We start from the raw sequence: 18517 nt of genomic DNA, 5'->3' as shown, positions 1-18517 counted from the left end.
TTCATATTGAAATAATTATTTAACACAGTGTGTGAGCATTGAGAGGTCATATATGTCTATGGAAAGAGGTCACTAGGTAAACCCAGGGTCCCCCTCTTGGATGGAATATCTGTGTGGGCACAGGTACATTTTCACTTCCCTGCATATGAGCCAGCTGCACAGCCAGGCATGGACTGGGGAAGATTCCCATCTCTCGTGACTCTCACACACATGGATGAACACCCAGCCATTTAAGTGCACCCCAATCTAAGGCTCCAAGGAAAGAGTTCTGTACCCAAAACAGAGAGCAACATTTTCGGCAACTACTTATGTCTGTCCTGGTGTTTGTCAATATGCAAGCCCAGACCAAAAAAGACATAAGCCTTGCCCTAAAAAAGCTTCTATTCTAAGAATGGGCCTGAATCATAATTTTATGGCCACTAAAGTACTCAACCCCATATAAAAATATTACCAGAAGCAGCAATGTTAGATGGACTGTGAAGTGTGGTAAAAAAAGGAGAGGCATTAAAAACATTAAGCTCCCGCAGGCGCTCGGACTAAGTGGGGCAGCTATTAAGAAGCTCATTTGCTGGAGTTCTCCAGCAAAGGTTGAACTCCATCTTCGGGAATGTTACTGTCGAGCATAGCAAACCCAATTTGGCCTAATGAATCTGCCTGCATTGCCAGTACTCCTTCACAATGACACAAATTACATTTAAACCATATGGGGGACTTAAGGATGACTCCCTTCAGACAAGAAACTTTCATACTGGTCTTGGGTCCAATCAATTTCACAATGGCAGAGTTATGAACCCCTTCGCTCCCGGCCTCACGAAGACTCCAGCCCCCATTCTGATCAGCAAGGATGCCTTCCAAGTAGAACACGGCAGACATGGTGGGCTTGCCAAGCCTTTATTCATTCTATCTTTCTTTGTTTCTTTCTGCCGATAAATATTTATTGGGTAGCTAACTACCATGCCACCGGGATGGTGCGAAGGCTGAGCCCAGGGCCTAAACAGATTCACCTCTTCATACCAAGAGTCTTTCTTTAGCAAATGCCCCAGGAGTAGGCATCGAGGATAGAACTGCTAACCCTGTAGCTGGGCACAAGCACTGGAAAGAAAGCTACTAATTGGGCTAAAAGCAGTAGGAATCATCAGATCAGAGGCCCTGAGCTTGTGACTGGCTGCAGGTACCTGCCCCTGACTGCTTGGGCTGGTTGAGCCCAGTGACAGGACACACAAGCTGGGAAACAGTCATTCATTTCTCCAATAAGCAAGCATGTGCTAAATGCCAGCCCCAGGGTAGGCACTGCAGGATAATGGGAAGACCATAGGTTTAGGAGCCAGACACATGCAGGACTCAACCCTTTGACTCTAAAATGTATGAGAGGTACAATCTTGGGCATGTTACTCAACTGAACTGAGCCTGTAAAATGGGGATAGCTCTCAAGGCTGTTCCGAAAACTGAATCAGGAAACATTGGTGAAAACACTCAGTACTGTGTCTGGCACACAGCAAGTTTTCAGTAAGTGTGTCCCCTCACCTGACCGACTCTCAGTTTCTTCACCCCTAACGTGGGATAACAATGCCTGCCTCACAAGGTTTTTGTGAAAATGACCACACTGAATGTCTATGGAAGCCTCTGTGAACTACAAAACGAAGTAAAATATGAAAAAAATGTTTTTCACATTCTGAGCAGGGGAGGGAATAGTAAAAAAGGTGACGGACCTTTGTTCTTAGAAGATCATACCAGAAAGGAGCCACCACAGCATGGTGGCGTCGGCAGGGCCCCAAAGGTGCATGTACAGGGCTATGGCTCTCAAGAGGTGAGACTGGCCATAACTGGTTTGGCTCAGTGGATAGAGCGTCGGCCTGCAGACTGAAAGGTCCCAGGTTCGATTCCGGTCAAAGGCTTGTACCTTGGTTGCGGGCACATCCCCAGTAAGAGGTGTGTAGGAGGCAGCTGATCGATGTTTCTCTCTCATCGATGTTTCTAACTCTCTATCCCTCTCCCTTCCTCTCTGTAAAAAATCAATAAATATATTAAAAAAAAAAAAAAGAGGTGAGACTGGAGAAACAATTGGGGTAAGGATTATAGAGTCTAATGAACCACACTGAAGTTTATTTTGTAGGCACCGGAAGCTATGGAAATTTTTAAGCAGGAGGAATGTAAACTCATACATTTTTTTGGAAAGTTGAGTGGCTCTGGAGGTGCACTGAATAGCTTAGAGTAGCAGAGACTGGAAACAGACTAACCAAGGATTGCAAAAAGGGCTCCTTCCTCAGCTGTGGTGGCTCTGAAGGATCCCTTCCTCGCCTGGTCAGTGTGATCCTGCTCAGAGCTGCTCCTCTGCTGCCTCCTACATCTGACTTTAACTCTGAGTCCTTGGGCCAGTTGAGCCTAGTTGGGTTCTCTTTTGCTCTAACATGAAGACAATACCCAAACATCTCTCTTTCCTCTGACCCCTTCTCCTCTCCACATACTGTCTTCCACTCATTCCCTCTCTTCTCTGAAAACTGGCCCCCCACCCCAGCCCACAGGACTAGGTTCCTGGGGCCATGTTGCTACTACTGGACTCTGATGTCAGACCATGATCTCCAGGGGTGGGCACCTAACCAAAGCTGGCTCAGCCATAGTTTCTCTCCTAGCAATCTAGAACCAGGGTACTAGTCAGATTCAGTCGTGTCATGAGACTCTCCATAGAACTGTGACTGATGGCTGGACAGTACATGAGGATACATGTGGAGGATCTGGATCATTTAGTCATCTCTAAAAGTTTTGGGCTTGATGTATGGGAAGAACTGGAAAAGAATTCAGAAAAGATTCAAGCAGAAAATGGGTTTGGTGAATCTTCTCAAGAGGGTAGGGTTTTCAGATTCTTGAGACATGAGAATCAGGGAATGTGGTTGAACACAGCCCCTTAGGACTCCCAGTTGGCACTGCTGTTCTGGACTACGGTGGTTCCAGCCAGCTGACAATGTCACCCCCAATTCAATGGGAAGGTAACTACTACTTGCTTGGGTGAGAGAATGGTTTGAAGTGGGCATTTTTAAATATAGAAAGATTTAGAATTAAGTATAGACCAGAAGAAGTAAAGCAAATTCATAGTATACAGAAAAAATAAATCAAACTTATAGTATTATTATGTTTGTAACAAGTTTAGAAGAAAATCTAAGTATATTTGGTACTTTAAGTACATTAGCACATCTGAGATATTAGTTTAACAGATTAGTCTTGTAAATCTAATTTATAATGTGTAGTTGAGTAACTTATTTTTACTTATGATTTTAAGTTTAAGGGGGTAAGAGAATTTTATCAAAATTAGAAACATTATTGGAACACTCAAGAAAACTTTGAATGTACCCTATTTACAAGTTTAAATCAGCAAATGTAGATGGTTTGCTGTAATATTTCAGGGAATGGGCTCTAAGGCCAGAGTGACAGGTTTGGAAGCCCAGCTCTGCCAGTCACTAGCTGTGTGAACTCAGACAAGTTACTAAACCTCTCTGTGCTTCTATTGCTTCATCTATAAGAATGGAGAATAACAGTTCCCCTTAACCTCACTTGTTGCAGTCATGACTGAATGAGGTAAGATACAGAAAGTCCTAAAACCACGCTGGTACAGGATGCCCTGCACAAGTATCTGCTGTTATAATTGCTAGATTACATAAAACGACCTGAATACTTTTAAAATTTTGCTTGTTAGACAAAGAACTTAAGAAATAAACATAGTGTATTTATAAGCTCAAAATATTCATAGGAGTTTGAAGAAATGAATTTATAACCAAGATATATTCTCTCTTCTCTCTCTCTCTCTCTCTCTCTCTCTCTCTCTCTCTCTCTCTCTCTCTCACACACACACACACACACACACACACACACACACATAACCACCAACTTATATTACCAAGTGCATCAGCAGAGAGAGGAAAATGAAGCAGAGTAGCAGCCTGGGTTCCTCCCATCTCAGGCTCTGGTGAGGCCCAACTGCACACCCCACCCTTGGATTTCAAGAGACACCCCTCTGGGCTGATGATACAGTCCTCTTGGTGGGTCACTGCATTTCTGCCACTGTCACTGTGTTGAGCGGGGCTCTGTAGGGCTGGCTCCTATCTGCCAGCTCTGAGTTAGGCTCTACCTACTGCTGTCCCACCCGGGGAAGAAGAGGACGAGAAGAGACCCCTCCCTTCTTCTCTGAGCAACCCCCGTCAACAGCAAGGAGACAGGCAAGAGTACCTCTTACTAGGTGGGTGACCTTGGGCAAGGCACTTAACCTCTGGGTGCCCCCATTTTCTCATCTTTAAAATGGGATTGAAGCCCTAATCAGTTTGGCTCAGTGGATAGAGCATCAGCCTGTGGACTCAAGGGTCCCAGGTTCGATTCAGGTCAAGGGCATGTACCTCGGTTGCCGGCACATACCTAGTAGGGAGTGTGCAGCAGGTAGCTGATCGATGTTTCTCTCTCATTGATGTTTCTAACTCTCTACTCCTCTCTGTAAAAAAAACCAATAAAATATAAAAAAAATAAATAAATAAAATGGAATTGAAAATAGTAGCTACTTACTGGTAGACTCATTGTGGAGACCATTTCACAGCACATACAAATACTGAATCATTGTATTGCACACCTAAAGCTAATAGAATGATATATATGAATTACACTTCCTTTTTTAAAAACAACACATCTCTTAAAGACAGTTTAAAAAATAGTACCTAATGCATTGGTGTGTTATGTAGAGATACGATGAGTTAATAAAGGTCAGGAGCTTCGCACCGGCTGGTTCTAGGGCCTTATAAGCCCTACATAAGTGTTAGCTTTTATTACTCTCCTGAATCAACCTGAGAAATGTAGCTGTGCTTCATACCTATGAGTGGGTATATGCATTTTAACAGAGCTAGGAAATGTTCTTTAAAGAAAAGGAGAAATTACAGTCAACCGTAAAGAAGGTGCAAGGCCAGAAGAATTACAAGGGCCAGATGGCTTAGAGCTTTACAGAAACTCAGGTTCAAAAAGACTCCTGGAGCATACTTTGAAATTAAAAACAAAACAGCTGCCTCAGAGCATGTACATCCTTTAGCATCCATCAGTCTGCTGTCCATCTGTGTATCCATCCATGTACTCGACAGATACTGCATACATGAACTTCCTGCAGTCATCTCACCAGGCACCAGGCACCTCGGGAGGATGACAGGCTCAAGTTCTCAAAAAACTTTTGGTCTTAAAAGAGAGATAGGTAAGCCAACAAATCATTTAAAAATGGAGTAAAAGTGCTAACCTGTGAGCTTGCAAGGGACCTATGAGTGCTCAGAGGAGAGAGAAACTATGGAAGGTATTCCCCTTCTCTACAAATGTCAGTCTGGATTTGTGTGGTTGAATCTAAAAACAATCTTGCTAATTTGTTGGTAAACAACAAACCTAAGGAGTAGGTACTATTTTCTTTTTTAAACTCTCTTTAAGATATGCAATATATATATGTGTCTGTGTATATATATATGTGTGTGTGTGTGTGTGTGTGTGTGTGTGTGTGTGTGTGTATTCAAGAGGAAGGGAGAGGGAGAGAAGATAGAGATAGAAACATCAATGATGAGAGAGAACCATTGATTGGCTGTCTCCTGCATAACCCACACTGAGGATCAAGCCCGGGCATGTGCCCTGACCAGGAATAAAACTGTGACCTACTGTTTCATAGGTCGATACTCAACCACTTAGCCACATAGGCTGGGTAAGAGATGCATTTTGAAAAAAATTGAGGTATATTTCCTCAAAAAATTAAAAATGGAACTCCCACTTGACCCAGTAATCCCACTTCTAGGAATATATCCCAAGAAATCAGAAACACCAATCAGACAGGATATATGCACCCCTATGTTCATACAGCACAATTTACAATAGCTAAGATTTGGAAACAGCCTAAGTGCCCATCATCAGATGAATGGATTAAAAAAACTGTGGTACATCTACACAATGGAATACTACGCTGCTGTATAAAAGAAGGAACTCTAACCATTTGCAACAGCATGGATGGAACTGGAGAGCATTATGCTAAGTGAAATAAGCCAGTCACAGAAAGATAAATACCACATGATCTCACTCATTTGTGGAATATAATTAACAACATAAACTGATGAACAAAAATAAGCATCGAACAGACCATCCAACCTAAGAGGGAAAGTGGGTGGAGGAGGAAGGTCAGAGATCAACCAAAGAACTTGTATGCATGCATATAAGCATAACCAATGAACACAGACAGTAGGAAGGTGAGGGCATGTTCTGGGGGATGGGAGCAGCTGGGGAGAGGTCAATGGGGGAAAAAGGAGACTTATGTAATACTTTAAACAATAAAGAATTTAAGTTAAAAAAAAAAACTAAGGCATAATTCACATATATCATTCTATTAGGTCTTAATAATCCCTTTCACACATAATGTACATGTGAGGAGGACTCCTATTTTATTAGAAACTAGAGGCCTGGTGCATGAAATTTGTGCACAGGTAGGGTCCCTAGGCCTGGCCGGCGATCAGGGCCAATCAGGGCCTTCTGGCTGCCAGCCGGGGCTTTCCTTCCTTGGCTGGTGACTGCCGGCCGGACCCTTCCTTCATTCTGTGCCACTCCCTGGTGGTCAGCACACATCATCGCAGTGATCGAACTCCTGGTCTCCTGTTCAAACTCCTGAGGGAACACTTGCATATTAGCTATATATATATATATATATATATATATATATATATATATCACCAATACTCAACAATTTTGACCTATAGAAACAACAATTTATATGGTTCATATAACATTCACATTCATATATATCTTGTTTTCTTTTTAGAACATCCTCAATATAATTTTCATTTAAATCCTTTAGGAATATTCATTTGGAGCTAACAGAATATTTTCCTTCTTCTGAATATTACCAAGAACTATGTACATCTTAAAATCCCCTAGTAAAATTAGGTTTATCCTAAAAATGCCTTTATTTTTAAATCATTCATGGTTATATGTTTCCCTCTTGTGGTAGAAAATAGAAAAAACAAGCAAGCATTCCCACAGCCTCACCAGGGGGCGCACGAACTGGCTCCAGCCACATTGCACCATGCTAGGGGGCCCCTTCATCTGGAATACAACGAGAATCATGCTCCCTGGAGTTTTGTGGCAGACAGCAGTTGGCCCTCAAAAAACTCAAAGATACAGACAACAGAAGGTGGTTACCAGAGGGGAAGGGATTGGGGAGGACAAAGAGGGTAGAGATGGTCAAATGTATGGTGACAGAAGGAAACTAGACTTCAGGTGGTGAGCACACAATAGAGTATACAGATGTCACATTACCAAGCTCTACACCTGAAATTCATATAATGTTATTAACCGATGTTACTCCAAATAAATATTTTTTTAAAAAGATAGTCTCAGCACACTGCTAGAGCATTAATGTATTACCAGACAAGTACTATGACCCAGTCCTCCTTATAAATAACTTTTTACATTTGCTAAGCTAAGTCTCCAAGATTCTCCCTTCCCATTTGGGGGACATAAGATGGACAGTGGGGATTTTGACCCATACTAAGGCTGCGTCTTAGGCTGGCCTGTGTAAAGCGAGCTCAGGGGTTAAGGACCCGTGTGGTAATAACTCATCATGCTGTAGCCACTTCCTCCCTCCCTGCAATGCAGGAGCTCAGACAGTACTGTTTTAAAGTCTAAGTAAGTAAGCCCTTACTTCCCACAATGGCCTCTTTGTTTTGCCTGTGCTGGTCCCTCTGCTAGAATGTCTCCACTTTTTCCTGGCTTCCTCTTTGTTATCCTTCAGGGCTTGGCTCAAGTGCATCTCCTCTGGAGACTTCCTCTGACCACCTCTCCATGTGTCTCTCCAAGGGCTCTCAATGACACCCCAGGAGGCACCTGTCACACTACTGTAGCGCCCACTGGGTGACAAGCTCCACAGAGAGTGGGAGACTGCACGCACAGTGTATGCCCCAAATGCACAGCACAATAGAGAGAAATGAGAAAATGCTCAGTTATGGCTGATGAATGGAAAGCACCCCTTCAAATATTGTTTGGGAGAAGCTGCTGGAGCAGGTAGATTCAACCAACTATTTACTAAAACCGCTACCCTAAGACCCTTGTGGGCAGACCTGGGATGCAAACACCAGACACTCTGACTAGCACTTAAGCTACTCAGGGACAATTCTGCTTATTTGGGGGCTGGTCACGGTGTCCTTTTGAGATGATACAACTAAGTATCAGGCAGATAACATACTATTGAAAACCTAAGGTTATACAGAACAGGTCCCCGACCTCCACCCCAGGCCCCGTGCATGAAACGCTCCCTAAACAAAAGACACTTCTGTGTGGAATCTTACAGGCTAACAGGTGTGGAGCATCTTGACAGGTCATGACACAGCTGAGAAGAAGAAAAGTGGAACTGAGAAGGTGCAAGGTGGCTGGGGGGCTATCAGCAAAGAAAAGTTTAAAGCAGCGGTTCTCAACCTGTGGGTCGCGACCCCTTTGGCAGTCGAACGACCCTTTCACAGGGGTCGCCTAAGACCATCCTGCATATCAGATATTTACATTATGATTCATAACAGTAGCAACATTACAGTTATGAAGTAGCAACAAAAATAATTTTATAGTTGGGTCACAACATGAGGAACTGTATTTAAAGGAACAAAAGGTTGAGAACCACTGGTTTAAAGGGTCTGTATTTCCCATCAAAATCCCCACTGCCCAGTGGAGCAGCCCGCTTATTATGACTATGTGTGAGGCATGAGGCTAGGTAACTTCCTATGCCTTGTCTTATTATTTCCTAAACACACCTCTATGACATAGTATTTTAATTTTACCAGTGAGTAAAGAAAAAAAACAAAAACTGTTCAGGCAGTTTGCCTAAGATGAATTAGCTAATAAACAACAGCATATCCAGGAATCAAACTCAAGTCTGTCTGACACCAAAGTTATACTGCAATGAAATTCTAATGTAAAAGACATTATTTTGATGTCCCGCTAACCACAAAATGGTGTGATGGCTTTACTTTTGGATTATTCTTTAGCCATCTTCAGATTTGGACTTTGAGAGATGCCAGATAAAAACTGCACGTTGAGATTTGTTTTGGCAGGAGGCTGACATCAGTCCAGTGGGGTTACTTTTCTGGAGTAATTTCAAAATAAACATAACAACTCACCTTTGGGTTGCACCTTAGAATTCCCCAAACCTTTGCATGCCCATTATTTAATTTTCATAAAACACTCTAGTAGGGCAGATATTAATTAGAATTAATCCCATTTTACAAGTGAGAAAACTGGGTTTTAGATCAATTAAGAAAAATACATGATACTGCACAGTAAATTGTACAACTGAGATTTGAACCTTTCCATTCCAACCCCTCACTGTGAACTCAAGTTATCTGGTAATGTTCAGGGAGCCCCCAAGTGGCATGTCTTCCATTTGGCACTATGTCAAGAGTCTACAGAAGCATTGTGGATCGTGGAGTTCTGAAATCTTCTTGCCAATTATTACCATTGGTATACTTTTAAGTAGGACAACAAAGGTATTAGCGATATGTATTAAACTAGTGGCTGGGCCTTGCCTCCACCCTCACTTCTCTCTTCGCCAAGTTTTCTCTGATTCCTCCTTATCATTATCGTTTGCCTAAAAAATCACCTGATCTGAGAAGAGAAGATATCCTTGTTCTTCTTTTCCCCTTCAAAGTGGAGCTGGGTGTCTCTCCTCTGTGTTCCCATGATTCCCTGAATAGCTCCTCTCATTTAGTTGCAGTGGGTTGAATGGTAGCCACCCCCGACCCACCTACCAAAGATATAATCCACTCAGAACTTGATCATGTGATCTTATTTGATAAAAGGGTCTTTGCAGATGGAATTAAGTTAAGGATCTTGTGAGGAGACGATCCTGGAATACCCAAGTTGGCCCTAAATCCAATAATAAATGTCCTTAAAGGAGACAGAAGAGGAGAAGACGCACAGAGAAGGCCACGTGAAGGTGGAGGTAGAGACTGGAGTTAGGCAGCCACACAGCCAAGAACACCTGGAGTCACCACAAGCTGAAAGAGGCAAGGAAGCACCACCCCCCCACCCCCCCACCCCCCCCCCCCCCCCCCCCCCCCGCGAGGCCAGCGCCTTGATTTCAGACTTCTGGTCTCCATGACTGTGAGAAAATACACTTCTGTAGTTTTAAGTCACTCAGTTTGCAGTCATTTGTCAGCAGCCAGAAGAAACTAATACACTAGTATTCACGCCATATCTTTGTAACCACCTACGGATGCTCCTCTACTAGCATGAGCATCCTAAGACTCTGTCTTACTCATCTTTTACCCCCAACCATCTCACACAGTGCCTGGAGCCTAAAGAGTGCACAAAGGTGCTCAATAATGCTGTGGACGGAATAAACCCATGCAGCCCAGGAGGTTTGCATCAGTGCCTGCAGACATTTCTTGTGGCTTCCAGTCTGGAACATGACATCGGCCTGGGCCCATCCTCATAAGCTATCCATCTTCAACTACCCACTGCTAGCTCATGGCTCCAAAGAGGTGAAGGTCTGACATCACCGGGCCTGTAACTGAGACTTACAGCAACTGTGGACCTCTGCCTCACAGGACAATTTCAAGGGATATTGTGTGGACCAAGACAGGACAGGACATCTAGGTGGTGGGATTGTGGCAGACACAGAAGGCCCTCCCTCTGCCCTCTGATGGCCTCAGCATTTGGAATAATCATAATAATTGCTAGACGCATCAGAATCTGCTGTTTACTAAACACCATGTCAGGCTCTGTGCTAAGTGCTTCACAAATTTTACTCCATCCTCACATGAATCTTTCAAGGCAGATATTATTATTAGTCTTTTTATACCAAATCTACATGCGGGGAACTGGGTAAATGGTGTGGTGTTTTTCTCATGAATTTGATTGCAGAGGGCTTGGCGCCACCCAAGCAGCCTGCTCAGAGAGACAGTTTGTCTTTCATGACAGGCACAAAGCTTACTCCCAATTCCACCTGAATTTCCTATGTATTTCCCTTCTGTTTCTTTTTTTAAGTGGATTTCAATTTGCTCCAAAGTCCCATGGAGGTGGTGTAACATGGTAGTTTTCCTACTAAAACCAAAGATCTTTCCTATCTCCACCCAGTTATGCCATCCCAGCTCCATTTTCTGGACTCTGCCACCATGGGACAATTTCTCAGAGTCAGGCGGGCACAGGCTTACCATCTAGGTTTGTGTGGCTTCGAGTTGACAGGACTCTCGTCCTGGGTCAGGGCCATTTTGTTTTAGGAAACCTCCCCATTGTGCACAATTTCTAAATGCCTAACCCAGACATGTTTAGCTGTTTACCAGCATGGAAGAGAACTGTGTCCCCAGGCCACCACGGCAGACCGCAGAAGGAAAGTGGAGGCCAAAACATCTCTCAGCATGAACTGTCTTCTAAGACCCTCTCGACGGGGCAGTGTGCATGAACAACATAAAACACAGTAACTCATTTTAAAGATATGCCAGAGTATTTTCATCTAAATTAATGTTACCTCCTTCAGCACAATCACGGTGGGAAGCAACGTAGTTGTTCAAACAATGCTGGCATCGCACTAACATATCTGGAACTCTTTTTCGGGCAAATGTCTTTACAGTCTGTGGCACTTTCTTTGAAAGTCTTCAGTCATAACAAATGTCATCCTTGGAGAATAGATTTGAACTTTGGAAAGAGACAAAAATTGGTTGGAGCCGTGTCTAATGAATAAAGTGGGTGATCAAATCTTGTTCCATCGTTTTAGGTGAAAAATGAGGCATGACTCTAAAATAATGTGACTGGTTTTCCTAGGTGACCCATAAACCGACTGGCTGCGCAATAATTCCCAGAGAGGAGTTTCAAAATGCTAGGAGCACTAGACGCATCGCTGGGATAAGTGTACAGTTCCCAGAATGGTGATTTGGCAGGGTACAATACTAATGTGGATATATAAGTTCAAATATGTTTGTAAAAAAGGAAATCTGATTGCTTACACTCATGAAAATAAAGAAGCTATTCTCCTGGAGAAATTTCTCCTCCTTTTTTGACAGCCTGTCTGCTTTGGACAGGGAGTCTGCTGAGAAAAACAGACTCATCTCATGCAGAAAGCCTTCGTTGGCCACACTACCCCCTCGACACAGAGACCCACCTCAGGCTGGGGCAAGGGCTCCTGCCCTGAGTTCCCACAGCCCTCTCTTTTCCTTTAATTATTAGTTCTTATACTAGATAGTGGCGATTGCCTTTCTATGTGTATATCAATCTTATCCCATTCAGATTCCTTGAGAATGGGATCAGATTCAACTCTGCGTCTCCATGCACAAGGCAGTGCAGACAGAGCCTGGGACACTAATTCTGTTCTGGACACAAACGCTCTGCCTCTGCTTCTCATGCTCCCAGGGGCTGCACTTGCTAAATGAACTTCTTCTGCATGGCAACCAAAACTGAACACATGTAAGATCCATCTGCGTGAATTTATAGAGACCTAGGGTAGACTGGTGGTGGTTGCTTAGTTAGGTCCGAAAGCATAGGGGAGCAAGAGGGATTCACTGCTAATACATGGGGCTTCTTTTAGGGTCACAGAAATATTCTAAAATTAGATCATGATCATGGTTGCACAAATCTGTAAACACACTAAAAATATTGAATTGTTCACTTTAAATGCGTGAATTGTGTGGTATGTGAATTACATCTCAATAAAGTAGTTTACTTTAAAAGTCCTCCACAATGGGAATATTTGTACCTTGGTTGCTTTGGTTGTCTTTCTAAGATGGAGGTTAGAATAAATAATAGTCAAGGTCTCTTCCAAAAATCTACTTCTGTATAGAAAATTAAGTTTCTGTCATCTCTGTAAACTATATCACTTGAAAGTGATATCACCAAACTTAAGACAGTGAGGGCTGGCGGATGTCCCTCAACATAGATGTTCCCTTTCATTTAGCTTGACACCCCCATGTTTAGCCTGACACATAGCACCCAGAATAACACTGATATTTCCCAGCTTCCCTTGCTGCTAGAAGAGGCCTTAGACCAGGGGTGGGCAAACTTTTTGACTCGAGGGCCACAATGGGTTCTTAAACTGGACCGGAGGGCCGGAACAAAAGCATGGATGGAGTGTTTGTGTGAACTAATATAAATTCAAAGTAAACATCATTACATAAAAGGGTACGGTCTTTTTTTTCAATAGTTTTATTCATTTCAAACGGGCCGGATTCGGCCCGCGGGCCGTAGTTTGCCCATGGCTGCCTTAGACTAAGTTTTGACCAACAGGACACAAGTGAAATTATGTAGTCTCTGAAAAAGGAGTGCCTTTGATCCTCTGTTGCCCCTCCCTATTGGCCGGACCCACCCTATGGGGGTACACAGTCATCTTGGGTCTTACAGATAAAAGCAAGTCACTATGCAAGGCTGAGCTACAAGAGGAAAGAAACAGGGGTCCCCTTACACAATGAAGCCACCATATTGGTCCTGGAAAGTCTCCTAGAAAGACCTCTGTTACTATGAGCTTTTGTTTTAGTTAAGTAACTTGTTTTGAAACGGTTATAGCAGCCAATGGTTATAGCAACCAGTGATGCTCACACTAATAATAAAACTTGGTATTCTGTACCAAAACAGAATCTAAAGTGTGTGGCATCAGCATACTTTTTTAGACCATGGCAAAAGCGTTACCACTGCCACCTTAGGAGGCAGACCACTAGCCAACAAAGCCTGGAGCTCTAGGCCAGTGGTGGTGAAACTATGACACTCGTGTCAGAGGTGACACGTGAACTCATTTTTTTGGTTGATTTTTCTTTGTTAAATGGCATTTAAATATATAAAATAAATATCAAAAATATAAGTCTTTGTTTTACTATGGTTGCAAATATCAAAAAATTTCTATATGTGACACGGCACCAGAGTTAAGTTAGGGTTTTTCAAAATGCTGACAAGCCAAGCTCAAAAGGTTCGCCATCACTGCTCTAGGCAAATGGTTGGGAGAAGTCATGAGAGGAGTGTTAGGTGGCTGCTTCTTGCCACAATACAGAAAGGAGCTCAGGCAAAGATGAGCCAGTCTGCAGGCAGATGCAGAGGTCGTGGCTCTGCTAAAGGGTTTTCTTTGTGGATTGCGAACATTATGGCTGGTGAATGCTCCACTTATAACTCCATATATTTATTGCAAGGGATTTAGGGCACCTTCCCTGTGAAAGTGTGATGTGTTTTATGGGTGGAAAGGAGAATGGGCATGATTATCTGCATGGCCAAAGAGTGGTCCATGGCAAAAATTTCTAGTTGCCTCTGGGATTTAAAGACATAAGTATTGCACGGCATATTTTGTTTTCCAATGTGGTACTTTTCTAAGATTTTTTTCAGGATGACTTTGACTCTACTAAAGTCTGACCTTCCACTCTAACTTGAGACTCCATCATCCCAGGGTAAAATGTGACTTCCCAGTATTCATTGGATGATTTGCCCCCGTTGGCTCCAGGGAGGCCAGCTGGTCCTAGCATTATATTCTACTGGCTCAGTTTTCATTGTTTATTTGAATCATCAAAGGGAGAAAACCAGTCATGTCTTGATGTAGATTTTGCCTCTTGTGCCTCATGTGATTCCATTAACTGGTTTCAATTCAATCTAATAGCGAGCGAGTGGCTTCACCCCCAGTAGCAAGGTCGGCACACTTCTCCTCTCCAACTTAAAACTTCTCCCAGACTGGCAGTGTCCTCGGCCACTCCCAGGGGGAACCCAGTATTTGGAGTCCAGTCCTGGGGTGTCTGTTCTGTGACATCTCTCCATCCTAGGAACAGAGGGGGCCGTTCCTAGTCTGTGTTCCTGACTGTGACCTGTGACACCTGAAATCTCTGCTTTTGGGAGGAAATAAAGCAATGCGTGTGAAAGTATTTTGTAAAATATACAACATGAGGTGTGTTTTTAGTGCATTAATTTTTGTAGAGTATGAAACAAAAGTACAGAGTTGGAAGGTGGGGGAGCCTCCAACCTACCTCTTCAACATGCTATGCTCTCTCACATTTGGTTCCACCTCGAATATTCTTTTCTCCTCTTTACCTCCATGCTGGGAGCCGGTCCATCCTTGCTGTTTCAAGGGACCTGGCATATATGGCATACTGTTCTTAATATGTTTGCTCACCTTCTAGGCACTATGTGTTTTAACCAGGGTCACCTCTCTGAGAAAGGTTGTTTCCCCAGGTAGGGATTTTCCCCTGAAGTTAGGGAGGGAATAAAACCTCTTAACTAAGTGCCAGGCGGGTAATTAATCACTTTAAATATGAACAATCATGCTTAAGCTACATAATCTTTACTCCCTGGAATGGAGATAAGAAACGCCCTAACCTTTGGAATAGAGATTGATAGGATTGGAGTCAACTGGTATAAATACAGATGTAACAAGACAACAGAAGACAGAACCTACACACAGAACTTAGAAGACAGAACCTACACAGAACCTACAGACAGAAGAACTTCGCTGGAGAGAACATGGCAAAAGATCCTGGACTGAACCTGACTACAGAAATTGGCAAAAGAACCTGACTAGAACCTGGTGACTGAACCTGGCTGGAGAACCTGGACAGAACCTGGCTGGAGAACCTAGCGAGGGAACATGGCTACAGAACCTGGCTGGAGAGCCTGGAGAACCTAGCAAGAGAACATGGACACAGAACCTGGCTGGAGATCCTAAGCAGAACCTCTCTGGAGATCCAGACCAGAACTTGGCTGGAGATCCTGGCTGGAGATCCTGGCTAGGCTGCTGATCAACTGAACACTGTCTCTGTGTCCTTCCTTCTTCGCCGACTCCGTCTACGCCTTTGGGAACCCCTGGACCTGCTGGGGCAGGACCCCGGCACCTCCAAGTCTGGGTGTAGTTGTCACTTCCCTGCCTCTATGCCTGAATCAGATGCACCTCTTTTCTGCTCGAATAGTCTGCCTTGCTCACCTCCATAGCTCTCACTGCACCTTGTAGCAGCTGTTGGTTTGCTGTCTGTAACCCATCTGGCCTCCAACACAAACCTTCTTGACTCTAAGTCCCAAGTGGGTGAGGACTGACTGGGCTTGGCTTGTTCTGGCATTATCCCAGGAGTCAGCGCAGTTTAACTGACAGGTTCCTCGTGAGCTCCCTGCAGTGTTTGAGATCCTCACACTGGCGGGTTTGGCCTAAAAAATGTTCAAATGGACTTAGCAGCCAGAAAGTCAGTAATAACCTTGGTGAGAGAAATTTTAGTGGAGTGATAGAGAAAGCAGAAGCCAGGCTGTAGTGGGGTGGGGAGTGCATGGGAGGTGAGAAATCAATGATGGTGAACACAAACACGTCTTACAAAGATTGGCATAATGGGGGAAAGCAATAGGGCAGTCACTAAAAGGTGAAAAGGTTTTAAGAACATAATTTTTTTAGTCTTAACTAAATGAAGGGTTATCCTAGGATGTAGTAGTTTGTTCTTTCAAGAGAATTTGAGGTTGTCTGAAAACGTGAGCATGAAGAAAAATCCAGACAAGGTCTGGCCCAGGGAGGCAGATGTAGGTTAGGTCCAGTTTAGGTTAGGAGACTACTAGAAAACAGATCTTCAGATGTAAGGGTCCCTTTGTTCTCGGAAGCTGTGCAAATTCCGTGCTGCAGTCTCAGTGCTGCCATTACAGAGCCTGCAAATGATTTAACCTGCCTAAGCCCCCATTTTCTCCTTGGCAACTTGAAGATGCCCATAGTGGCATTGACCACACAGGGCTGCAGTAGGTTAAATGAGCTACTGCACGTAAAGGGCTTCTCAAGGTGCTTGGCAAAATGGCACTCTATGTTAATGAGATAAATAAAGTACTACTAAAATGAATTAAAATATTGGAATGAGTTTCACAAGAGCTGGTAAAGGTCAAATCTTATTTTAAATATAGAAAGGAAATTTGGTCTTTAAAAAAACTCGTTAGAAGACGTTTTATACAAGCGAGTGAACAATCAGCCCTGATTTACCTCTGTTGTGAATGCGTTTTTCCCGTATATCGGGTTTACTGCAAAGTCTCTCTCAAAGTTTCACCTGTCCGAGTGAACCTGCCCAGTTAAACCAGTTAACGTCCGGGGAGGGAGGGGCGGAGAAGGGACACGGTGTTGCATTAATTTCCTGAACTGCTTGCACAAGAGCGCCGTTGGGTACGCAGTTTCTGTTCCAGTGAAAATTCAGCTCCAGCCCCCTCCGTGGAACAGACCCAGAAGCGCCACTGGGCAAAGACTAGCCTTTGAAAACCCTGGGTCCCAGCAACCAGGCCGCGCAAGGCTCTGTCCCAACGCAAACCGCCGGGTGGAGAATGAGCCAACCACTCACTCCGCGGTGCAGGCCTGTGGGCCACCCCGGCCGCCAGCATCGGGCTCGGAGCCCGCGGGGAGCGCCAGTCCCCGACCAGAATAGAAGGCAACCGGGGCTGGAAGCGAGGGGGTTCTGAGCCGGGCGGCGGCCTCTAACCTTTCCCGGCTCAGGCACCGCACTCCGCTCTGTAACCGTATCTTTAGGCGCAGGAAACGGTCCCGTAAATGTCAGAGGCCCGGGGAGGGGAGGAGGAGCGATGGGAGGGGCAGGAGGCGGAGGCGGGCTCCCCAAGGTCAAGCCCTGCTCCCCCGCCCGCGCCTCCCTGTCCCCCCGGGGAGTCGGGAGAGCAGCGCCGCGGCTAAGCGGCCACTTCCCCGCACGCGCGACCTCCCCGGGCCTCCAGGCCGGCGGGAGCGAGCGCAGAGGAGCTGGGGGTGGAGACGGGGGCGGCCGCGCACGGAAGTGGCCGGCACCCAGCGGGCGGGCGGGCGCGCGGGCGACACCAGCCGCACGTAGCGCACGGCCCCGCGCCCGGGCGCTGGCTGCCGGGGGCCGGCGCGTCCCTTACCCCGTTGGCGGCGGCGATGCGGACGATGAGCTGGATGGCCTCCTTCATGTAGAACCTGCCGTCCCCGCCCACCACCAGGGTGGCCTCCTGCCGCTGCGCCGGCTCCACCGTGGAGATGATACTCTGGATGAAATTCTCCGCGTAGTTGGCGTTGCTCTGGAACACCTTCACCCGCTTCCGCAGCCCGCTCGTGCCCGGCTTCTGGTCCGGGTACGCCTGGGTCTTCACTGTCACGATCTTCACCATGTTGGCGACTGGCTGCCTGGAGCCCGAGCGGACTCTGCGAACCGAGGGGCGGCCGGGGCCGAGGCTGCAGCTGTTCTGGGTGAGGGCGCGGGCGGGGTAGGGGCAACGCCGGCTCTCCGGCCGCGCTCGGCCCTTCTCCTTAAAGGGACAGGGGATCGGGCCCTCCCTCCGCCGCCCGCCCACCTCCCGGCAGATTTCAGTGGGAGGGGAATGGGGTGCGCACACCTCCCGGCCTCTAGAGAAATGGGTGGAGCCTCTCAGATTTGCCCTACTCCCCACCCCACCCCAACCAAACCACCCTAAAATGAAATCCTCAACTCCTCCAGTAATGGAGGGCAAAGCTTGGGGTAGGGCCCAGGTCATAGGACAAAAACTTGAGGCAAGGTGAGAAAAATACAGAGCATAACGATTTCCTGTAGTTCAGCTAGATTATCATAATTTTCCA

General features: G+C 45.3%; 1 protein-coding gene across 1 annotated transcript in view; it reads right to left on the bottom strand.

Annotated features, from left to right (window-relative positions):
• The window catches only part of PGM1 (phosphoglucomutase 1), a 56753-nt gene extending 38500 nt beyond the window's left edge, over positions 1-18253 (bottom strand). The window contains exon 1 of the mRNA XM_036349622.1: positions 17827-18253. Coding sequence (XP_036205515.1) covers positions 17827-18072 — 246 coding nt within the window. The 5' untranslated portion in view covers positions 18073-18253. The remainder of the gene's footprint in view (positions 1-17826) is intronic.
• Positions 18254-18517: the final 264 nt, after the last annotated feature.

The sequence above is a fragment of the Myotis myotis genome, unplaced genomic scaffold, assembly GCF_014108235.1.
Source record: "Myotis myotis isolate mMyoMyo1 unplaced genomic scaffold, mMyoMyo1.p scaffold_m19_p_2, whole genome shotgun sequence".
Taxonomy (NCBI): Eukaryota; Metazoa; Chordata; class Mammalia; order Chiroptera; family Vespertilionidae; genus Myotis; species Myotis myotis.
The sequence above is the reverse complement of the archived record's forward strand: the minus strand, read 5'-3'. Positions and strand labels throughout refer to the sequence as shown.